General features: G+C 35.5%; 1 protein-coding gene across 1 annotated transcript in view; it reads left to right on the top strand.

Annotated features, from left to right (window-relative positions):
• GRIK2 (glutamate ionotropic receptor kainate type subunit 2) overlaps positions 1–25901 on the top strand; it is a 438669-nt gene that overhangs the window by 373551 nt on the left and 39217 nt on the right. Inside the window, exon 15 of the mRNA XM_064508825.1 lies at positions 20413–20638. Coding sequence (XP_064364895.1) covers positions 20413–20638 — 226 coding nt within the window. The remainder of the gene's footprint in view (positions 1–20412; positions 20639–25901) is intronic.

Raw genomic sequence — 25901 nt, forward strand, 5'->3', positions numbered from 1 at the left:
TTTGGAATGAAACCCATGTGAAAATAACAGACAAAAAAAGCCTCATTATGTTTGATTCATCACATTGCCTTCCAGCAAGCTCTGGATAAAGTGCTAAGAAACTCCTTGTAAATTCATCACAGATATGTAAACAGTGCTGTACTATAAGGGCTGACCTTTATGTTGATGACTTCATGCAGGATATAGTTCTTCATTATAGGGAGTTGAAAGGTATGGAGAAGGGGAAGGAAGTGTAGAGGGACTCCCTGCACTGTCATCTTGCTTCTACACTGATGCTAACTCTGATATCTAAGTTCTTAAAAAGGACAGCAGCAATAAGGACAGACTTTCTTGTTCACATTTCCCAGTTTCTGTAGGGGAAATACAAATAGAAATAATCTCTCTCCTGGACATTAAGGATCTGAGCAGTCCTGCTGAATTCTTCCTTTAAGCATTCTGAGTGGACTGGCACAAGATTGTGCAACATTTTGAAATTCTGTGTGTATATTTGTATAAATATATGCGTATTATTGAGAGCATAGGATGTTACACAAGATGTTGTGTTGTTGTCTTTAAATTCTTCTTGTGTTGAAATGAACAGTCCGATGTTAGGATGAAGTTTTAGGAAGATGTGATTGTGTGGCCATAGTAAGCGTTAACATTGAACGCACATGGTACCCATGCTGACAGGTACAGTCCCAAGCACCAACCCATCACTAGTTTGCTTTCTTTTCAGATGTTCAGAAATGTTTTCTTGTGTATTTTGTAACTGCAGAAGCATATGTAAGGTGTATATCTAATGAAGATATACAAACTGTAGGAGGAAAAATAATTTTCCATTATAAAAAACTATTTTTTCATAAAAGTATATACAAACCGATATCTAGCAAATATCTATATGTCTAGCAAAATATATGCAAACAAATATCTAGCAGCCTGTTTAATGGTTATTTAACAACCTGCAGTTGATCTTCAGCAAAAGGGCTTGACTATAAAAGCGGTAAGTAAACAGCTAAAATCAATTGAAACTTTTAGTTTCAGAATTGTATGTACATATTCCTGGATGAATATTATATGCAAAAGTTGTGCTTTAATATTGGAGTTCTTGAACAACAGTATAGAAAAAGTAAGGCAATGTTATATATGTCAGGTGTTAATGATGCAGATCTATTTTTAAATAATTATAGATATTTCTAATGTGCAGTCATGTATGTGAGACACAGTTAAATTCTTCTAAGTGACCTGTTATCACCTTAAAATAAAAGCTATTTATGACTCTTATTTGAAGACTAGAAATACTACTTTCCTCTGGTTAATTTTTGCAATTCTTAAAAAGTTGAAAAACAGCATTAGTTTTGAAGCAAGTAGGTAATCAGTACTTAAGCACTGGCCGTTTGAGAGTGATATTGTTGTTTGAATGTTTTTAACATTCAAATAACAATTGTTATGCCAAGCATTCAAGTGTCTTACATGTGAAAGCCTACAATAGTGTCCAATCATATTGTCGTCTAATCTATTACATGCTAATTATGAATATGTTAAAAAAATCTGAAATTTTGCAGAAATATTTCTTCTCAATTTCATGCTACTTAACTAAGGCAAAGCTTAAGTAATAAGTATTAGCAAATGCTACATTAACAAATAATAGATGTATTTATGAAAGTGTTTTTCAATGTGAAGACGTACACTTTTAGCCAGTTGGATACAATGAAAGTGAAGGGACTTGTTTTTCGAATTACCACAAATATGTGGTAGTTTTTTTGAAGTCTTCTACTGATATTTTTCATTAAGCAGTATTTTTCATATTCTTTCACTTAACTGTCTTCTCTTCTTTGTTATTTATTTTGCATTGATTGTCTGCTGTCTCAGAGTTAGAAACCTGTTTGTACCCGTATTTATAGATTCCAGGCTCAGAGCCAGTTACCTTGGAAACTATTTAAAGTGCATCTTCTTGACTATTTGTCCTATCAAATCACTGAACTGCCTTCTTTCCTCTTTCATCCATAAGGCTTCACAGAGCTTGGTACTAGCAAACAGACATGCCCAGCTTATTTCTTACTACAACTCCCCTTCTTAGCCACTCACGGTGATGCTGTACAGTAGGTATCTGCTCATTTACAGACAGTCATTAAATGTCTACCATATATCTTTTTTTGTTAAGATAAAAAATAAAGACTACAATACTAGATATGTAGACACACTGTTCCACCAACAGGTACTGTTGCAAGCAGTGATATTGCATAGCAATAATAGATTCAATAAAAGATGCTGTCTCTTCAGAGAGCAACAATAGTTGTCTGCTTCCCTTTCTCACACACTTCCCTTTACTATGTTATGGAAAACACTAAAATGAGTCTGGTGAAAAAAATGATTTACTTAATAACAATAATTATTTTTTGAACGACAGTCTTAGAATAGTATAAATAATGGTAGTTGACATATCTCTAAGAATCAGAATGCTAGTAATACATTTAGATAATTGTCAGACCTTATTATCATCTGGTCCTAAATTAAATATCTCTGTTGAAATTCTTGGTATCTCAACATTGGTGTTTTGGTTCAACCTTTTTGTCCCTCTGCTTTTCTACCATCCTGTCTTTAAAATCCTGACAAAAATAGCAGTGCTCATATTTCATGCTGAGTGTGGCAGGCAAATGGAAAGATGTTTATAAACAGTCAGGTAAGCAAAGAGGTTTTCTTTTTTGTTAGAGTTAGGCTCAAATTGAATGCATGTGTGAGAGCTGCACCTGTGTATCCTTCTGCAACCAAGCTAATTTTATGGCATCCTCTGAATATTTATATATTATTTATAAACTTTGACACAGGCACTTCAGCTTGATCAAAAGCATTAGAAATGTCAAGGTTAAAGCCCTGTGAGCTGTTGTACCTGTTACAAAAATCAAATTAAAATCCTATGAAATTCAGAGTTCATGATGGTGAAAACTGACGTGAACCCTATCTCCCTTCTCTGTAGCAGGCTAAAAGTTGTGTGTCTAGTTGAAGCTGGGTACTTGTGCTCCCTTCATAGTTAATGGAGAGAGAGAGAGGAACATTAGAGGGAATAATAAATACAAAGGGTGCAAAGACAAATGCTAAAACCAGAGAGAGTGAATTGCCCTCATGGATGTGGCTCCTGTCTCTCTCCATGGACAATATATGGAGCCTATATATCAGGTTCAGTTTAGATGCCTGACTTTTAAATGCCTGGCATGAGCTGAATATAGGCCTTAACTCTGAAACTCAGGGGTAAAGTGAGAAATGTGGCTTTGGCAGTACAGGTTATTTAATCAGACAATGCCTATTTGTCCAAAGCAAAAGCCTTCATGGAAAGATCTGTTTCAGCCAAACTTTTGTCAGGAGAAGTAGTCATGTACAGGAATGCCTTTGTCTTTAACTATATATATATATATATATTTTTCTCCTTCACAAGAGAGAGAAACTAACTAAACAGCAGAGGGTTTTAACCAATTCCTTTCAGTCAGGTGTGGGGAGCAGGTCTCTTATATCCAAAGGGAGTGACTTGATGAGTGCATGTTGCTGTGGAGGATCACCATATTTCTTTCTGGCTCTCCCTTTTAACCTCTTACTTCATCTTATTAAATTAGAATCAAGAAAAGAATATATATTTTTTTTTCTTTACCAGAACAACAAATTTTGCTATGTCAATTTTTTGCCCAGAACAGAATTATATCCTATTCAGGTGACCTCCAGCTTTCTAGCCACGGGGCATCTATTTGAATGGATAATGAGTAGTTTCCTTCCTAAGAGCTTTCAAAGGAGATAGTTTCAGCCCTCCTAGATGATCTCCCTTCTGCAGACCTTCACAGATGTATAAGGAGATACCTATTTCCAGATACCTTAATGCAGAAATGTGCAGAAATGTTAATGGACACATGGAAGGCAGTTGGGGTAGTTGAGTATAGCAGACATTTCCTGTTCTGTGAATCACTGAATGTAAATCCCAATATTGTACAGACTCACTGCAGTTAGAATTCAGCAAATCTTAAGAATTGTACTGCAAGGCTCTGTGTGTGTGTGTGTGTGTGTGTGTCTATGTTTGTATGTATATATGTGCATATACATTTAGATATGTATATACATGTATATACCTGAATGTATATATGTACATATATATATATACACATGCACAGAGGGAGAAGCATGTATCTATATCTGTATAGGTAGATCTGTATATATAGATATATCAGTATAGAAAGATTTATGGAGAGATACATTGGTTGTAAGGAGAAAGGATTGGATGCTTTGAGAATTTTTTGAACCAAGAGGAGTGTTGCAATGAATAGGAGACTTCAGCCCTAAAGAAAAGTGGTTAAAGATAATCTGCATATTCAGTCAGTAGTACCTTGGTACTATTTGGCTCTGTTATGGTGCTTTACTTAAAACTGTTTCTAGAGGCTACCTCTTCTTTAATGAGTAGAAACAGTGTTTCTGAATGTCAAGCACCCCTTGACATGAGTTTCACTAATGGCTTTATAGTGAGGTTGGTGGCATACAGAATGGGAAAATGAAGAGTTTTATTTCATGGCAGTTGATTTTCTGAGAACAAGTAATATTTTGGAGAGAAAAAAATGGCTTTGTCATGGATCATTTGAAAGGATATTAAGGGATGTATGACAACAGCATATTGATTAGCATTTTATTCTGATTTTCCTGCTCTGAAGAAATGTTTTAGATATCAAAACATTTTCCTCATCTTGGATTTCTGACAGAGGCAAAACCTATAATACTGTCATGGATTGACTATTTGGGAGAAAACCCAAGCCAAACAAAATAGCCCATCTAGGTTAACTGCAACATTGCAACATTTCATAAGATAACTTCATAGTATGTCTCTCTCTCTCTCTCTCTCTCTCTGTCTCTCTTTTTTTTTGTTTTAGCTTAAATAATTAAGCTCAATTTTCTAAATAAAAGTTTCTTGAACTGTCTCTTACCCCCCAAAGAAACAACAATAAAAAATAGGAATAGGGCATCTTTAGAAGGCTAATTTTTTTTTCAAATTCCTTTTTTGGCATAGAAAATTTTACCAAGCTGACTTTTCTCTCAGAATATGAGACAATTCAAAAACTTCTCCAGGAAAAAGTAAAGAGTCTGTCCAGTGTTATCCAAGTGAAGGCTTCAACTTGATCATTTAGAAAATGAAATCATTTTGTGTCATGGAAATTAAAGCTGCTTCAGAGACAATGTGCTAGCTTATTCTTTAAGAAAAAAATGCCTCTCTCCAAATCTAGACAGATCTAGGAGAATGGATGCAACTATTTCGGTATGGTCACTTTGCCTGTCAAAATAACATAATTTCTGATATTGCTTAAAGAGAGAGTATCACTGAATAAAGAAGGTTCACAAACTCATGTTTCCATGAACACAAGTCTTTTTTCTGAGTCCTAAGTCTTCTTTCAATGTCTTTCAGTTTCCAAGTCTCTGACTTTATGGCTTATGTTTCTGGTGATATCTTTTCATATTTCAGCCATCAGTGGTGGCTGTTTTATCAATGTTATTATGTTCTAGCCAATGTGCACCATAGTGTCATGAATAAAAGGCATTGACTGCTGGGTTTATGGGTATGATTTGAAGAGACCAATGATTTTCTGTGTTGATTAAGTGTTTTAATGAATTACTGAAACATTTAGCATAAAACAGAAATACAGTTGATTCCATCCAGTCAAGCAACCTAAATTCAATCAAGAAAGACTAGTAGAAATTTTGTCTGAGCAAGTATCATGTCAGAGGTCCGTAATATTTATGTTTGTAAGTGTTCACTAAAATGTATCTTTCATTTCTCCCTGATGTTTATTTGTGACCATTGTTTGCACCCCATACCAAACTAGCTAGCTGTGGCTAGAGTTTGGTTAAGGATGCCCCAGCTTAATCAAATGTAAGCTTTTATTATTCTACAGCTGCAAAATACTGTTATCCTCCACATACAGCTCCTCAAAAATATAGAGTGCCTATGGAAATTCCTTTTTTAAAATATATCTATACCAGTTGAATCCAAAGGATGCAGTGCATGCACAATTAATATGTGTGACATACATAACATGTAGTAGGTTTTCCATTTATTTCAGGTTGTGATTTTTAAGGGACAATTGAAATGAAACAATTGAGGTGAACAGGGAGTATTTTGGTGCAGGCAAATGGAAGAAAAATAAAGTAGTGATTTAAAACAGATTGAAATTTTAAAAGTGAGACATAAAGGTCACAAAACCAGATTCAGAATGCTAAGGCACAGTGGGCAAGTTTTAATGAATTCTCTGTAGAGCTTTTTAAGACACACACTCAGGACTGAAATATCGAGATAAAGTAACCTTTTTTCCTTTTTTTTCCTAATCAGTAGGAAGGGAGCTGTGGAAAAATCTAGAGAAGGATCAAACAGAATTATGAGGACTTGGTTTTGAACAAATAAAATGAACTTCCTAAGGCTGAATAAAGAAACAGTTTTATAAAGTTAATAAAGAACAAGTAAGAAGGGATAGAGCCTTAAACCATTACCCCTATCAAACAATACAGTGTAGTGGTATATTCTACTTCCGGAGATAAATGTTTACGTTCTGTACTTGAAAATATAGCTAGGAGAAAATATAAGCAAAATATCTCTCTGATATAGTAACACCACACTGTTTTTCCAAAGCATTATGTGAAGTAGTATTACTATAAAGAGACTTTTCCCACAGCTCTTTCAAATGCCTTTTGTAGACCGAATGGCTCTAGAGGAGAGATCAGGGAAAACAAACAAACAAACATCATTTTACATCCTTGGTGAAGGATGCCTATCTGAGTGGCAGAGAACTGCATGAGGGCTGATGATATTGCAGATTCTACAATCCTAGTCCGTCTTTGGGCTTTATCTATAAAACTGAGTTAGAAAGTATACTAATGCTGTAGTGTAATCACTCTACAGTACCTTCTAGCATGTAGTGTGAATCTGGTAAGTCATGTCTGAAAACTGTTTGACTGACCGTCACTTAGCTTATTTAGAGTAAGACCAATGTCTGACTCTGTGAGGCAGGCAGGGAACATACTGCACCATGTGTTTGTGATCCTAATATGGCATCCCAATTTTAACAGTAGTATCATAACACTCGGATAATATCCTAATTTCTATCCACCCCTTCTTCCCATTCTCCTCCCTCCAGGCAGCAGTACTTCTCTGTTCTTCTCCCAGGTAAAGCACCAAGAAGAGCTGCTTTATTGGAGGAGTTACTGGATCACAGAAAAAGGTTATATTAGAGTGAAGGTTAGGAGACAATGTTGTCCTAAATTTGGAAGACAGGTGGTTGATTTAATATGGGATTGATTTCATGCTGAAGTTGACTGGTAGTGGTGGATGAGGGGAGAGCAGTGAATATTGTTAATCTCAACTTCAGTAAGGCCTTTGACTCCCATAACATCCTTCTTGACAAACTGATGAAATATGGACTAGATAAGTGTATGGTGAGGTGAACTGAAAACTGTTTGAGCTGCTGGGCTCAAAGGATTGTGATCAGTGGCACAAAGTGAAAGGCTGACGTGTGGCTGGTGAAAGGCTGGAGGCCTGTCACCAGCAGTATGCCCAGGTGTCTGTACTGGGTCCAATACTGTTCAACGTTTTCAGTAATGACCTGCATAATGATACAGAGTACATCTTCAGCAAGTTTGCAGAGAATACAAAACTGGGAGGGATGGTTGACAGACCAGAGGGTTGTGCTGCCATCCAGAGGGACCTCAATAGGCTGGAGAAATGAGCTGACGGGAACAGTATGAAATTCCCCCTCCTGGGGAGGAATAACCCCATGCACCAATAAATGAATGAACTCTTCCCCTAGACCTTCAGTAGACTGGCACCTTCCTGGAAGGTTCTGGGGAACTTTGTCAAATAAACGTAAATCAGAATCAAACTATAAGAGTATAAATGCAAATTGGTAAGAGTAAAATACTTGACCTCCAGTTAGAAAATCCTGTTGAATGCATAGTGTGCACACTACTAAAGTTACTACCACTGAGATGAAACAGTAAGAGTTGGTTGATAAGGATCCTATGACCAAAGTTAAAAAGGTGTTTGTAGGGCTACACACCTTACAGCAGATTGAATTTTTTTATCCATTTTATTGCTGGCAGACAGTGTTTATCACCTGCCTCTAGCTGATTATTATAAAATGAACTAGTGGTGCATCAGTCCAATTGCTTTTTGACCCAGGTCCTCATTAGAAAAGCCCATTATATTGATTGGCAGCATTTTAAGCAACCTCAGCAAATGACCAATATTTGATATGGAGATGTAATTATTTACTTACTTTCAAAAAAAGTTTCAGCTACTGTGTGATGTTGAAAATTGCTTGTATGGTTACTGCTTTGGCTGCTTCTCTTAGGATATGCAAAGAAACCAGGTTTTCAGTATTGCCACAACACACACTTGAAATCAATATAACCACAATAATGCATTGGAAGCGGCTTTGTTAACATCTCTCAAAGATCAAAATACAATCAAAGCACTATCAGTGCAACTATTTATTTTTATCAAACTGCATGGCAAATAGAAAAATATAGGTGATATGTATTACAATACGTAGAATAAATTCTGATAGTTTTCTGTGTCCTAGCTTTATTTTTGTTGCCTTTTCTTTCAGTCCTCTACAACATACTGAACAGAGAACTTGAAGTCAGTCACAGATGATGACATTATCTTTCACTATAGTTATTTGCTACATGTTTCGTTATATTCGATGAAGATTTCTAAAGTAGTTGTTTATTGATTAGTTTCCATAAAAGTCCATAGATTATGTGGAATTTTCTGTTTTTTCACAAGTAATTTAATTAAAAAATAAAATAGGGAATAAAGTCAAACATCATAGTCCCAGTTGTTATCATTTGAGACTACTCGGCAGAACAATCTGATAGCTTCCAGAAAAAGGTTGACTGCTTTTGGTAGCAAAGCTAACAAAAGTGTTATTTTAAATGAACAAAATTTAATTTTTATTTATTTTTACAGTTGTGCAACTTTGTCAGAAACTGTCCCATTAGTTTTTTACAGAAATAATAACAAAATTACTTTTTGATGTGGAATTGATGGATTTACAGGCTGAGAGCTTAGCAGAGGAAACAGAATCCTCAATATGATGCACAGCTACACATAGCAGTTCCATGGAAGAAATGTCTAGAAGCCTTAGCAGTTCTGATAGTGACATAAAATCATGAAGATAATCTATTTTCTAGGACTTATTGCATCACATATCAGCCCATACAATATTTCTATGAAGGCACATAGATTTCCACAAGAGCATATCAAAATATAATGTCAAATCTGAACTCCTCCTTTTGACCACATTTCAGAGCTCAGAATTTCCACAGAATGATTATTTCAAGCCATTCACAAAGCATTTCATTTTTGGTATAAAATTCCATGAAACAACAAAAAATTAATGGATCAAAAAGTAAAATTACTTTTACCATGTTATATGCTCTAAATGCATAAATGTGTATTAATATTTGATCAACATTAAAAACATGTAAAGTCCATCACTGGAAGCAGTAGAAATTTTCAGCCAGAAAGCTGAAACTATTAGTAAGGCACATCTAGAACTCACACGGTAAGAACTTCCTGAATCCCACTGTAATTTTTAGGCCAGGTCAGGAATTCTCTATCAAAAATCATTTGTGAAAAGTAGAATTTTTCCAAGGATAAGTTTTGATTTTTCATTTTGTCTTCATTTTTCTGCTGGGAAAAAGCAATATGAAATTTTGATCTCTCCCATTTTTTCCCTTTTGCCCTGTCTCCTTTGTTCCTAATGTTTGTATTTAAATGTTTTTTTTGAAGCTTTTTACTTCACAGAGTTTCTTATTCTGCTTTTCATTCCAATTCAGGATATCTGCAATTTCTGAAATATTAAGATTTCTTATGGGAAAGAAATCATATTGTTTTATTTTTCTCTATTATGAATTCACTAAGCTTTGAAGAAGGTTCAGCTTGTGGGGAAAGTAAGGCAAGCACATATTTATATCCTTCTCTTTCCCTTCTCTAATTTGTACAATATTTATGTAAATAACAAACATCAGAGTAGCTTATTAGCTTTAAAATGGAATTTTGACTTTTACAGATTTTAGCAGAGTACTTACTGAAAGGCTTAAATGACCTCTGAATTCACTGTGTATTTTATTATTATTATTATTACTGAAGTTTCACGTTATCTCTCAAGTGATATATGTGCCTGCCATATGCGTTCATGTAGCAAAAGGATAATGTAGGAGATTGAAGGAAGGTCACATTAGCCTAACTTCTTATCTACTTGTTTTGGCTGATAGATCTCAATATTAGTATCATTTTAACTTTGATTTCTGGAATTGAAGATGAAATTTATTAGAGTATATTACATATATATAACACGCATTTTCAGATTATAGTGCCCTGGCCATACAATATGATGGACTCTTCCCAGTTCAGACACAATAGATCACTTTTCCTTGACATCATCATTGTCACAGAAATCAGTATCTGTTACTACAGATTTCAGATACACTCAAAATTACCTTTGCAATGTGAAGTCCAATCTAACCTATTCTTAAATATGATAATAGTAGCCAATGTTCCGCTGAAACTGCAAACTGCATTTTTTGTAGATAGACTTCTAACAGCGCCTAGGGTAGCAGAAATACAATGCATGAATTTTTCATCTGTTTTGCTTTTTGTCCCCACAGAAACACATCATACTGCTGGAATTTTGGATTTAGTAGCTTCAGAAGACGACACCCAATAATCCTACTCAAAATTGTCTTTTTCTTCTTTGTGTCAAGTGGTTCTGCATAATTCAGTTATCTATTGAGACATAACAGTGGTAAACAGTAATAAAATAACTAGTAGTTTATCATGGAATTAGTGGAGAAATCTCAGCATTGACTTTGGCTGAGTTTTGGTGTATTATTTAACAGAAAACACTAATGTAACTGATTTAAGTCACTGAATGGTCAAACTGATAAACTGATCCCTTTTCTTTTCTTGGGAATTCCCAGGTACTTAATTCCCACTAATTCTGACAGTGTCTCTCTGAGCAAACTGGGATAAACCAGTTAATATTGGAAAGGGAATCCTTCTCCCTCTATTCTGGCATGTACTTGCTATTTCTGTCTCTTTCAAATAGTAAAGGAAGAAGAGCCTTTGCAGAACTTTCTTAGTCTTCAGAAGCTATACTATATCCCTTTCTCTATTATACTACATTACCAGCTGTGTTAACACTGCCTTTTCTCACTTATCATAGATGTCCAAATTGTGGTGTGCAATTAAACACATTAATTGTCTCTCATTCTGGCTTTCTGCAGGTTATGCAAGTTTGTCAGGACTACAACTTATTTTCTTTCCCCATCAGCTTCTGAAAGTTAGGTAGGGGCTTTATGATCACTGCTAAAATGTATTTGAAAGTGCATTTTATAACTCAGCAACTGCAAATATTTTTGATATAGATGACTAGAATAGCATACCTCAATTCATCTACATGAAGCTAATGTATTCTTCAGCAATCAGTTTGGTTTTATGGCAGTATGTCATCCCAGATCGTTAAAATTTCTTTTTAACCTCTCAGTTGTTGGAGGAAAGCAGCTACTTAAGTGTTACATTGCCTATTACCTCAAGTATGTTTTTTAGGAGACTATAGATGTTTCAAGATAAAACTGGCAGAATTATTCAAAGAGCTGACAGATTTGCTAACAAAGAAACCGTTTTTCAGATCAGTATATTACTACTCCTTTATACCTTTGATATGAACCACATATGGCATCAGTCCTGTTTGCCTGAATTAACTCCAATTTTCTAGTGACCGAGGTCAGATGACTACAGAGAGAGAGAGACTCAGCTGTTCTTATCTAGCACATATGTTCCAGTGGTGTTGGTAATTTATTTCCTATCATAAAAAAAGTACAAGATGCTAAACCTTAATCCCATTCTCTGCAAAAAAACCTCTGTTTAAGCTTCTGCCAAACTATAGCTGGCAAGTATTTTACCTGAGGTATTTTATGAAGAAATACTCAAAATTATTACCCATTTTGGATATTCAGCATTTTGTTAGGTCTGACAACAGAATTGATGGAGGGAAGTTACTGGGCAAAAAAGCATGCCAACCTGTATTGGTGCCACTAGACTGATTCTGATGACTGATTACAGCCAATAACTAATGCTAATGCTGCTGCTCGCCAGGTACCGAAAGAAAAAAGTGACAATGGAGCTGCAGTTAAGTTTCAGAACTCTGTGAAAATAAAGACACAATATTTATTTCTAACTACTTTGGGCAACAAATTAATGAATAATAGTTAGTCTATCACTTCTCTGCATTTGAGAAGATCTTGAAAGCTGTGAGTTTGATTCCTAATACTGATGAGTTTCTTTCAAATCACAACAATAGAGTGTTTTGGGCATAGTGCTTATTAATTTCATTTTGAGCACTGCACAAACATCTTCCATGCCAATGTAGATGTTTTTGTTAAATTGTTGTTACATACGTGTCATTATGAGAAATTCTCACCCTGTTTGAGGTAAATATTTAAAGCAGTAAGTGTGAACTTCATGCACAGTTCCAACTTGCAGAGGTTATGCATATAATTATGATAGTATTCCCTCACTGCTTTTGGAAAAGGAGATTGCTTTCAGATGAAGTGTAAAGCAAGTGTGGAGTTTTGTATTGCAGTTTGTATCTGGCAACAGGCAGAGTGAGCAGAAGTGGATTTATCTTTAAGAAGCGTGCAGAATATAGGGTTTGCTTTAAAGAAGATTAAATTTCTATTATGTCTTATTTCTATTTATAAAAGGAAGAAACCTACAGAAGTGTGAAAAATATCAGACTTGTCATCTTCCGCAGTATTTAATAAAAAGAACAGTTGTGACATTAATTATAATCCAGTAGAGGACTATAAATCATTCTGCTATAAAAGGGAAGGAAGTTTTCTGGAATCCATTAGTGATTTTAGAGCAATAAAATCCTTACTTATTTCCAGGTCAAAGCTGATAGTGAAATCTTATTTCAATAGCATTCATTATTTTTTTACTCATAAATTACTTTAAATATTTAACATTTGTTCAAAACCTTTGGTTTTTAAAACAAAAAGTCAGCACAATCAGGGAGAGAGTAAAAACATCTTTTTCTTAGCACTGCATTTTTCATTCCTTGTAACTCCATTCTTGGCAGGAACACCTTTCCTACCTTTTTTCATTTGTGCTCTATGGACCATGAAAACCGCCGTTATGAAGGCGAGAGCACTGTATGCACTGGTTTTATTGTTTTTGTGCTGATACAACAAAATCAGCTAGTTCACTTAAGGGTTTTCAGGCCTCAGCAGTTCTGGAAAAATAGAGAAAAAAAAAAGAAAAAAAAAAAGAAAAAAAAGAAAAGCCCTGAGGTCCAAGTCAATGAGACCAGTCTGACAAAAAGGAAAGAATGTCTTTTGTACTTTTCTTTGATGATTGAGGAAATGCCAGTGTTACAGTTCTAGGAGACATAAAAATATACAGGACTACAAAGGTCATTTGCAAATTGTTATAACCGTTGATAATCTGGTCAGAAAATCAGATGACACATAGAGGTTCACTTGTATTAACACAATCTGTCTGGTGATAGAAGACAGTTAAGCTGATTTAAGTCTGGTCTGTTGTCCAGCACAGGTTGAGGAATGTGTAAAGCTTTCAGTATACTTAAGTGTACTTTAGATGTCAGTGATTAACACAGTGCCCTGTAAAAGCTATACCTTATCTTATAGTAATGATTCAAAACTGTACATTGCACATATGTGAGTGCAGTGTTTGAAATTTCTGTGGCATCATACCATATTATGGAAACACCAGGTGCAGATACGTAACTAAGACCAAATTATGTTTTACATTAAATGCACTTGGCTCTGTTAAAATCAGTAAATATACTGCTTCTGCTCCCTCAGAAAAATATCATTAAGTTTTGGAGTGTAGAATTAGCTAAGATATTTCAACTAAAGCCATAATTGCTCTAGTTATTAAAACTAATTTAAATGAATTATTTAAAACAATAAAATGTCTAGAAACAGGAGATATACTGATACTGTGAAAAGCTAAAAAATAACTAAAATACAGTATCTTTCATCCTGATTCATATAGCTGCTTCTGATATTTACCGTTATTTACATATTTTGCTGTTTAGCTCAAAAGTCAAATAATGGACCAGCATCCCATTGTTGCCAACTTCAGAAACTTTGAACTGTTTGGAGAAAACAGTACCCACTCAAAAGAATTTGGAAATTTATTGAAAATTAGGAGACAGATGGGTGTAGGCAGATATGAATTACAAAACCAAGAAGTACAAAAAACACACAAGGAAACAAACATGACATAGATCATTGATAGATATCAGAACACTAGCAGTCAGCCTTTGCCTATTTCAATTTGGTGACAGTACAGGAGAGAGATCAAGCTATTTGTGTGTATTTGCAGTTTATTTTCATTTACATGAGTGTTCAAATTCTTTCAAGTAGTCTTTGAATTTCCCTGTATTTATAATGCTTGAGAACAATTATGGCATTTCTGAAATGTTCTTTACCTTAAGGTACTGGTTTGCTCTCTCAGCCTGAAGCTTGTCATACTACAATTTGAAATATGTTCATTAATTAACTTTGTTTCTCCATCAATTGTACTAATTCTCAGTGAGCTAAAATTTTGGACACATATTCCAAGTGTGTTAGAGCAGCTGTGGACCATAGGAAGAGCTTTTATAATCCCTACCTCACCTACATTTGGCAGCTAGCCTTCTCATGTTTAGAAAGACTTTCGAGATACATGTGTGCTTTTTGCTGTTACTAACAACATTTGAAGTGTATTTTCTACTTTATACAGAGTTGTGTAGATTTAGGGTATCTGTCAAAACAAAACAAATTTACAAAAATGAATACAGAATGAATAAACTAGATGTATTACATGGGCAGTTCAACTTGGTTGTCCATACTGGTATTCAGGTTTTTTTTCAAGGGAGTTATGTATGAAACAATTGGAATGAGTGTACTCGAGCTTCAAAGAACTGAAGTGTGAAAAAGACTTAAGAAAACACACTCATTTGGGCTAAAAGCTTGCCATTGGCTTGATGTATACACTACACAAGTTCTCAATGACTTTTCATGAGGGAAGTCTCATGTTTTATTTTGTTTTCTTGAAAGAAAGAAAAAAGGAAAATCTCATTGTTCAACATCATAAATTGAAAAATCTTGGGAAGCATTTATCACTGTATGTAACTTTAAAGTGATAAAGAATCATAGAAATCACAGAAAAGTCTATGAGACCTATGGAGATAGCTTCCTCTGCTTGAAAGCAACCTGCTTTTCTGTTGGAAGCAGGACATTAGATTAGCTTGTCCAGGGCCCTCTCCAACTGAGTCATGACTGTTTCCAGCAAGGCAGATTCCATCACTTCTTTGGGCAACCCTTCTAATGCTTAGTTTTGTCAGGGTGCAGAATTTTTTCTTATATGCAGACAGAATTTCCCTTCAGCACTTGCTGTGCCATTGCTTCTTGTCCTGTAAGCATGCATCCTAGTGAAGAGAGTGCCTTCATCTTCTCTCTAACCTTCTCGTTAGATATTGGAAGACTGTGATTAGAGCCTGCTGAGTCTTTCCTTCTCCAGGTTGAGCAACTCCATGTCCTTTAGCTTTTCTTCCCGAGTCAAGTTCTCCAACACTCTGGTCACCATGGTTGCCCTCTGCTGGACCCTTTCCAATTTTTCAGTGTCTCTCTTGAACTGGTAGGATCAAAACTGGACACTGTATTCCTGGTGTGGTCTAACACATGCCGAGTAGAGTAGAATAGTCACTTACTGTGTTCTGTTGGCTGTAGTCTTGCTGATGGAGTCCAGAGTAACATTTGCTTTCATTGCTACAAGGACACACTGCTGACTTATGTTAAGCTTGCTGTCCACTTGGATCCCTAGGGCCTTTTATGCCAAGATACACTCCTTCCAGTTAGTCCCCAGCCTATACTGGTGCTTGGCATTATTCTGTCCTAGGTGCAGGAGTCTGCATTGATCTTTGTTAAACCTCATGCAATTGTTGTTAGCCTAATCTTCTGGCCTGTAGAGGTTTCTGTATGGTAGCTTTTTTTTCCAGCCTACCTACCTGTCCTCCTAGTTGGCGTCATCTATGGACAACTTGGTGAGGGCACATTCAATCCTGTTATCCTGTGAAATTGTTTATAAAGATATTGAATAGTATTGGACCCCATATTGACCCCTGAGGAGCTTGACTCATGATCAGTTGCCAATTTGACTTTGAGCTATTAACCACCACCCTTCCCACTCGACTCCATAGCCAGTTCTCCACCTGTGGGTGGTCCATCTTTCCAGTCCATATCTTACCAGCTTGTATTCAAGGATGTTGTGGGAGACTAAGTCAAACACCTCGCTAAAAGGCCCATATAGATGAGTCTCTATGAATGCACTGTTCATGTGTTATTCTTCTTGCCAGTGCAAACACGTAAGTCATGGGCTTGGTGCAGGAATACAGAAGTGAGATTTCATAGTCTGTGTTTTACAGAATGTCAGAATAAATGGGTATAATTGTTCCTTCAGCCTTAAAAAAAAATCAGTGAATCAAGCCCCTTCATGAAAAGTGGCTTATGTCTGCTCAGAATGCAGTGCCAGGAAAGCAAAAGTCAAATCATTGTTATATGCACTAGGTTTGGGAGTCCATATGCACTAGGTTGGGGAGTCCATTTTTTTTTTTTCCTTTAAATAAAGATTGTCATGGTTTAATTCTTATGTGGTGGAGGCACTTTTAATAAAATATATAAGAATTAGGCTTCAGATTTTTTTCTAATCTTTCCCCTCAGAAATTCAGATTGTAACCTTAATTACCTTTAGTCTTTCCTTTGTTATTGCAACTCCTTCTGAATTAAGATATTACATGGATGCAGGCACAGCTGAGGCATTCATTGTTCATGACACCCAAGTGCATTTAGAAGCCAGTTGAATGTTATTGGTAAAAGAAAATTCTCCGTTAGTGTGTTTGTAAAAGGGGATTCTGTACAGTCCTTTGTAGAAAAATGTCAGAATTTGCTTGGCACATTTTTTTGCTGTGCATTTATCCTGTCTTATCTTGTATCATGAGGTCTGTTTCCATATCCTTTGATCTTTGTTTATTTTGGCATTCATCCAACATCCTGATATTTTTCTAACCTTGTGCTCCAGAGTTTCACTACTCAGACATGTGTCTTTCCTAGCCAGTACTTCAGGATAGGGCAGTAACATATTGCTAACAATGATTCCTCCTGTTTCCAGCCTCACAGATATACATTGCACTAGACTAATTTAGAGCCTTCAGCACGCTTCCTTTCATGATCTCTGACACGCACAGTTATCTTCCAGTAATCTTTAATTTATGAATGCTGAGTATGTCACTGATGGCATCCTCTGAATATCACTGTCAGAGCTGCCATTTCATGCACCAGGTAGATGAGCTTCTTGATTTGATTAACCTCTTCAGTTCCAGGTTTCCTGTTAGCTGATTCTCTTACATTCCAGTGAAATTCAAATGTTACAAAGCATAGGCAGCTTTCTTATCTTCAGCATTACTGAGGGAACACAAGCGTAATAAATCATGTCATCACAAGTTATCTTATACAGACATCATTTCCAGTTGATTTCAAGTTAGTTTGGCTTCCCAGACAGTGATTTCCAGTTAGATCAGACAATATGGTGAACTAACCCAGATAAGACAATACACTTCATTGATGGAGTATATAGGTTGATTAACCAGATTGATTTGCACACAAAGAAGATGGAAACATGGTGTAAATTGCAGCATCTGCTTCTATCAGTATGAATGACACAGTCATAACCACCAGAAGCAATATGTACATATTGGAGTGTCATTCTGTTTAGTTCAATGTCAAATGGGCTCTTGATGCTTTTGATTGTTCTGGCCTCTTGATTTTAGTCTATTGAGTCTGCTCAGTATTTTGCCAAACAGAAGAAAACTATTTGTGACTGTATTTCCCTGAATCGAAAGATTTTTTTTTTCCTCGGGCAAATCACTCCCTGTTGTGCATATAGCAAATAGATGTTTTTTTCTGTAAGAATTGCTAAGCTGTAGCTTAGAATTTAATAATTTAGTAGTTACAGGTATATGGTCTGTTTTCCTTGGCATCATTTCAGTTCTGATCTTTATCTTTTAGGGATGGAAGAAAACAGAGCAAGGGCATTGTAATATTTGGCCTATATGAGAAAATTGTGAGAGGTCACTGTGTGCTTCCTATAATCCTTCATAGCATAGCAATGGAGAGCCCTCTGCACTAATTTTCTAGTCTTTGCCTTGTTCTCTAGAGTCTCACAAATCATGTAAAATTTTGATATGATTTTTAATTATTCCAGCAAGTATGCTATCCTAAGCAGAAACTTTCCTTTCTTTTATTTTGTTTGTGACCTTTGTCCTCAGAAGTGTTACTCCTGTTCAATTGTAATTGTGACTCCATCTTGACTGATTAAATCAGTCATCGTAGTATGAATACTATCTGTCTTTTAGAGGATATTGTATTTTTCCACATGCTGTAATGCTACGATAGAGAGGAAGCATTCTCGTTTCTAATGTATTTCCATCCTGGTGATGATTCTTGCGACCTAAGTGTATAAATACTTCATTCTGTATTGTAGTTCATTCTTGCTTTATTTTATGTTACTGCTCATTTGGCTTTTTTTTTCCCTCAGTATGCATCGGCAGTGTATCTAACAGTTTACCAAAACTGTTTTCTCTGTCAAGTTTTGGTATTGTTCAAATTATTTCACAGCAGCTAAAATTAATGTTTTGTTTCTTGGGCTAAATATTGTATGGTAAAAAAATAAATAAGTGGTGATACAGGTGCTTGGCAAAATTTTCAAGTGTTGGAAAACATTAATTTTCCATCCTTTCAGTATGACATAATCATTTGGATTTCTATAGAACTGGTATGTAGTGCTTAAAGTATGTTTTGCTGCACTGTAATATTAAGTGCTTGCAAGAATTATTTGATTTTCAGGCCCAAACTTATGAGTAGAGACCATATTTGTTTGATCCTCCCTCTTCTACACATTCTCATTATATTCTGAAGAAAAATCTTTTTCCTCCTTATTGTTACTAAAATCTTTTTCAATTAGTAACGTACCATGTTCAGCACAGTAACAGTGTGCTCAAGCATGGACCCAAAAGTCTTCAGTTTTGTTAGCTGGAGTTAGTTCAAACACTTGATTTGCTTAGTCCCCAGGCAGAGGGAAATAGGTCTTGGATTGTATCCCAGCAGGGGGACAAAGTCATCTTTTTTTTCTAAATAAATGTTCCCCTCTTTATTCTACATATGCTACTAATTCTCCTCTGGGGCAGTATTTACGGCTGCCAATCAGCTGAACTTCAGAAAGGTTTGTAGTGTCAATCTTTGTTTAGTATCTCCCTCAGAGCTGAAGGCAAAGTTATGTTTAAGGCTGACATTAAAAGATGAAAGACACCTTAAAAAGTCTGATTATACTAGTCCTCCATGATGTATTTCTACACTTTATTTACTGGGCAAGATTAACATTACTGAATATTTTCTGACTCATCTGAGTTTGAAACATTATTGAATGGATGGGGGCAAATGTAATATGAAAACGTCATCACCCTAGAGCCTATCATTTCTTAAGCATCCTGGTTTACAAAGATGAGGGAAGGTAATAGCTTTGTTTTTAAAAGAAGAAACTGAGGTGCAGAGAAAGGAACCGACTCCTCCGTAGTTGCACAGCAGTACTTTGTACTTAACTGTTGTCTCCTTCATCCCTGTCCTCTCCTCCATTACACAATACATCTTTGCTTTCTGGGAATATTCAGAGCAGAAAACAGACTGAGGACTTTTAGCTTGTCATCTTTTGAATGGAAAACCAGTATTTGTATGACCAGACTGTGTTACTTTTAGCTAAAATCCTTCTCCAAGTATTGTAGCAGTGTACCATGGATAAAATGGTTGATGTCCTGTTCCTCACAACTGCTTCCTCCATATACTGCCGTCTGCGAATACTTTGATAACTTCAAGTTGCTGAAGTGCATATTAGGTTTTCAGAATTGCTCAGAAGTAGCTGAATGGTTTGAAATCATTCAAAGTGAGAATTTCAAATGTGCCAGAATCCAGCAGATTCTCCTGTGACATTCACAAATATTGTTGATGAACTTGGCTGTAGTGAAATCCTAATAGCTTTCCACTGACTTCAAATAATTCTAGGCCTTCATCCCAGAATCTCATAACCAACAAATATGATGGAAATTCTGGAAAATCTATCTAGCCATTTTGTTTTCCACAGAAGAGATGAAAGCTGCAGGCACCCTTACAGGACTCCCTTGGTAAAACCTGTGACATGTAGTAAAATATAAGAGAGTAATGTGCAACTGAGAATTTGCTTTCACTCTTAAAATCATATTATTTTTATTAATGTTGCACCTAATATTTATTTTTCAGAAATCCAAAATTTCCACTTACGACAAGATGTGGGCCTTCATGAGCAGCAGGAGACAGTCAGTACTTGTCAAAAGTAATGAAGAAGGTATCCAGCGTGTACTTACCTCTGATTATGCATTTTTAATGGAGTCAACAACCATTGAGTTTGTCACACAGCGGAACTGTAACCTAACACAGATTGGAGGCCTGATAGACTCAAAAGGTTATGGCGTTGGAACTCCCATGGGTAGGTTATATGTCAACCATTTGTTCTGTGTTCATTAATCTTAGTTCTCACAGTAACACAAGAAAGCTCTAACATACTGTAGCTTTCTCTATACTACGAGCATTTCTCATTCTCTTTTTCCCCATCTAAGGAAAAATACTGCATATATTATCAACGTTTACACATCAAATTTCATTTTCTAAACAAAAGAACCTTGTGAAATATTGGACAATTTCATATGGTATGTTTCTAGTATTGATGCTTTCCATATATTCAACTAAAACAAGCAATTACCTTTCAGAGCACTTGATTTAAAATAAATAAATAAATGAATATTTTAAACATATTCATCTATCTCTTCAGAGAATGAGATGCTAGTAGTACAAAGCTTGTACGGGCAAAGGGGGATAACATGAAGCTTCATGAAATGTTGAGAATCTTAAAATAAGAGGAAAAATTCCATAACCTGTCATGTATAATCCACAGGCGAAGTAACTACTGAATTAAAACTTTGTGGTTTTGCAGAACAGTTCCAGTCCTGTAAATGTGTTCCAGGGCAGGTGTTATTGACTGGGTACGAAAATTTGGTTGCAAGATTAGAAGCTGACTACTGACACTTATTTGGTTGCTAGAATCCACAGGATGTGATTCACTGTGGTGTAGAGTTCCCATTGACTGGAGTGATACTGAAGTACATGAACTGAGATTCTAGCTTTAGATTTCAGAGTATATGGAAACAGAAAATGGTGTGACACAAAGGGTCTCAGTACTGCACAATGATCCTACTTAGTCTTGTAATATCTTCCTCCTGACTGCTTTGCAAGACTGATATTTATCTTCTTTTAATTTTATTTCTTAAGAAGAATTTATGCCATCTTGACACTGATGTGAATAGGTTTAATGTTTTTCTCAAATAGGTCTTATATTTGTTACTGATTGTATCTGTGTTAAAAGTCTACAGTAAATCATTCTGTGGAGAAAGCTAGGTACAATACTTTAAATTAAGAACATGATAAGGAAGGTTAAGAAATGAGCATTACTGGAAGATCTTGCATAAAGAGGTATCTAGGAATACCAAATAGAGGTTTCCCAATATGGTGCAGATACTTCCTGCAATTTTAATAACAGCTTTAAAATTTTAGTGATACTAGTAATTGGCTATGAAATCGACATCTGCAGAAATTATGATTCTGTTCATTATACCTGTGAACAGTTAGCTGTTAAGAATCCAGTTTTAATCTATATGCCATTTTTCCCATCCTGTTTTATTCCCATTGTGGCTTCTTATATTGTAGATTTTTTTGATTTCTACAATAGATCAAGTCTGATATCATGATAGTAATATGGAGGCTTTGGCTCCAAGAAAGTCAAAGGCACAAAAAGCACAAAAGCTGCTTTGTTACTGCTTTTGGAATTAAAAATTATGCAAGTAGAGATTTTGGGGCATTTTAGCTGAGAGTTATTTGAAATCTATTAACTAGCAAGGAGACCTGAGTATATATAGTAGTCTCGACCTGAAGGCCTTACACAGTTTCACATTGTGAGATATTCTGTACCGAGTGAAGAGGAGGCAATAATTGGTAGCTTCCTTTTGTAATCTTTGATCTAGGTTTCAGGACTTGTCACAATTATGAGGTATTTTGGTTCCCTTTTTTGGGCACTATCTAAGGTGCTCGACCTTTTCCCTTAGAGTAAAATATTAGGAGAGTTTTCACTCTTATATAAGAATTTATGACAGTCGATTTATCAACTGGAGTACATTGCACATACCTGTAACTGATTATAAGCTACTTATCACTCTGCAGGCTCCTCTTGGTTTTAAGCACCTGGGCATGTTCCATTCAGGAATTACCTTGCAAGTGAATTGCACTGGGGTTACAGCAACTCATTCTTCACTAGTTACTATATCAACAAATATATCAAATGTATCAACAAATATATCAAATACAATGTATCAACAAAGAAAACCCTTCTAATAATCAACTGCATCCTTTTTTTTAAGTATATTTTATTAGGTAAGCTTTAGAAATTTTTTTCTCCTTCTTTTTTATTGCATTAGTAGACTGTGCTACCTGTAAATGAACTTTCATAGAGAAACACTGTTGGAAATCTATTTCAAGAGCAGCAAATATTTGTCCTGACTGTACTGCACAGAGCAGGTCTCAAGTCAGATGACAGCTTACTTACATTATATAAACTAACATGTGGTGGAGTGAATCATTTGAGTCTCAATTTAAACCTCAATGTTGTATTAAGAATATTCTTAATGACCTTAATGACTTAAAGATCTAAGTCCCAAAAAGACAAAGTTTCTGCTCCAGTTCCTTATTTCTGGATGTTCATATTCCAGCTTCTATTGTATTATGTATCTAGGCCTCTCACCTCTCTATATTTTTCTCCAAGATCCAGGCCTCGAGCTGAAATAGGGAGTTGTCATAAAAAATGAGATTTATTTAAAAGAAATTTCTGTTAGAGGCATATAAGTTCCAGATGGACCCAGACTTTAGTCCCACTGCTCTCTGTGGTATTTCATATTTTCTGATATGAAAAGAACTTTGTTATTTTGAGATGAAAAACACCTTCCATTTAGGCTTAAAGGGTGAAAATTAAATTTTAGTGATAGTTTAAAATCCTTGAAGAGGCTGCATGCACATTTGTGAAACATCTGAAGCACGCAATCCATGGAAGTGGCCAAGTGATAAGGAACACAGAGACCAGAGTTAGCTATTTTACAAATGATTTTATATACATGTAAATCAGAGAACCAGCATAGACACCAGAGAAAACAGATGAAAAGCAAAGATAAAGCCAAAAACAAACTTCTGGAGTGGTCAATTTTTGCTCTTTGATTCCTACCTTGTTTGTGGAGAAAGGACACTATGCATGCACTGTTTCTTCATAAACAGAATCCTACCAGAGACATTCAGCTCTCATCTATCTGAGATATCCCAAGTAATAACAAATGATCTGGGTCAAGGGAAACAGTATTGTTTTACAAGAGCATCTGTGAGCTTACAATCCTGTTGGATCAAGATGAAACAAATAGAGAACATACTTACACGAATAAAATCTCCAAAAAAAGTAAAACTTGAAACAGTGGTAAGCTTAGCAAAGAGAGTCAAAATAAGATTTGAAAAGCAGATGAGGCCCCCACAGAAGGAATTATAACAGGACCTAAAATAAGAACTAAAGTAAGAGTTTCAGAAATGAATTGAAACAAATTGATGTGGAACTTTCCCAGAATGGCCAAGAAAAAGAGATTAATCCTTTTTGGAGGCAGTATCTGTAAAGTGCAATTCAGAGGTGAGAGTTAACATTTACAAATGTTTTGTATCTTGTTTATTAACCATACATTTTCAGAAGGAGGAGATTGGATTGTCTCTGCTAAAATAATGCATAGTTCCCACTTCATTTAAGGAAAAACTTATGAAGATTATTTGTAGTATGTGTCAGAATAGTTTTTTATTAAATACATTATTTTATTGAAGCTGAAAGCTTTACAAAACTGTTTTTTTTTTTTGATGGAAAGAAATGCGTATAGCATAGTGTATTAATTAGGACTTTGGAAAGGCCCCAAACAGCCTCCTGCTGAAGCAAGATATGAGGAAATTGGCAGGGAGAGGGTGAAGAGGTCTTGCTCTGACATGACACAACTGGGAGCCTCAAACTAATACCTGGCAAGTATCGGATATCCTGAAATTTACTCAGAACTTCTGATTTTTCGTATAGAATCCTGAAATCTGAATCCTGAATCCGAAAAGTAGATATTTTCTATGGGAAAAAAAGCAACCCTGAGCTGCTTTAAAAGCAAGACAAATTTAAAGTGACAGATTTGGCGCTGTACATTGGAACAGCTATGTCTGTGAAGCTAATGAAAAAGATACTGAATCTTATACCTAGATGATAATGATAAGTCAATAATTCAAAACTACTAAGTAAGTTGAGGAAAATAAAGAGTGGTCAATAAAATAAGTTTTAGCATTTTCAGAAGCTGTTATTGCTTATCATTCTTGCTTTACAAAATCCTTTTCAGAATGGGCGCAGATGTTGGTCCTTGAATTTTGAGGGAGCAAATATCCTATATATTGATACCTAAATTTTGTGAAACACACAGTGAAGTCATGTATTATCATTAATCTCACTTCTACAGGTAAAAAAATCATTCCACAGTTCTTAAAGGAACTTTTGGTGTAGTTAAATCTACAGAAATAGATTTAAACATTATTTCATCATTATGGAAGATGTCTATAAACATACAATTGAGTAATATCTCCTTAGAGTCAGTAAAGTCAATAATCCTAAGAGTTACTTGTCAAGTGCTTAGAAAACTACAGTGTAATGTTTCCCCAAATAAAGCACGCTGCCGGTGCCTCTTTGGGAAGCTAGTCACAGACACATCTCTGAGCAGAAAAATACAGAACTATTTGTTCAAGTAGGGGCATGATATCTGAAAGCTATTGATGTCACCTCCCAAAACTTACATACCTGGTTTATCTCCTGGAAGAGTTGATTGTAAGTCGCAGAAATATTTGCATATGGGATTAATTTTGTAGAATGGTTGTTTTTATAGACCTTACATAGAATATGGTAGAATGGACATAGTTACTTTTGTAGAATAGCATCAAAGGAAGTAGGTGCAGCTTCTCTCTCGCTTTCTGAAGAATAATAGGATAATAGTTAATGAAAACATAATGTGCGTAAGTATAAGTAGCTACAAGCAGGAGAGCTAAAAGCTTCCTTAACAGAAAAATATCCTATCAGAATAGCATAGGATATGATAGGATAATCACATGGAAACTGCAACCACCCCAAATATAGCACCAACTTACTTAGAAAACCACAGTAAAAGAGCTCTGCTAACAATGCGAAAGTTTTAAATTTAGTGCTCGAAAGTTGCGCTGGTTGTGGCAAAAAGAACAGCAGATCATGACATATAGAGGTATCAACTCCAAACACACTGAAGAAGTAACTTCTGAGCTTATGTCAGTGTGTTAACTCTTCTAAAAAATCAGCAATATTAAAGCACTAGTGAAGCAAACAGAAAGCTTATACTGCTAAAATGAATGAAGGATGAAGGAAATTGGAAATGATGTACATACAGCACAAAGTAGGATCGATATACTCCTTTAAAATCCACAAAGTACAGTGATATTTAGAATAGGTACCAGCCAACATTCTCAATGATATCTTTGCCATTAGCATTATTTAATATGTCACATATGGCATCCACAGGACCTAAAAGCAAACTAGAGGTGGTGAATTTGCTAAGATATACATAGAATGA

Source organism: Dromaius novaehollandiae, chromosome 3 (genome assembly GCF_036370855.1).
Source record: "Dromaius novaehollandiae isolate bDroNov1 chromosome 3, bDroNov1.hap1, whole genome shotgun sequence".
In the NCBI taxonomy this organism is placed as follows: domain Eukaryota; kingdom Metazoa; phylum Chordata; class Aves; order Casuariiformes; family Dromaiidae; genus Dromaius; species Dromaius novaehollandiae.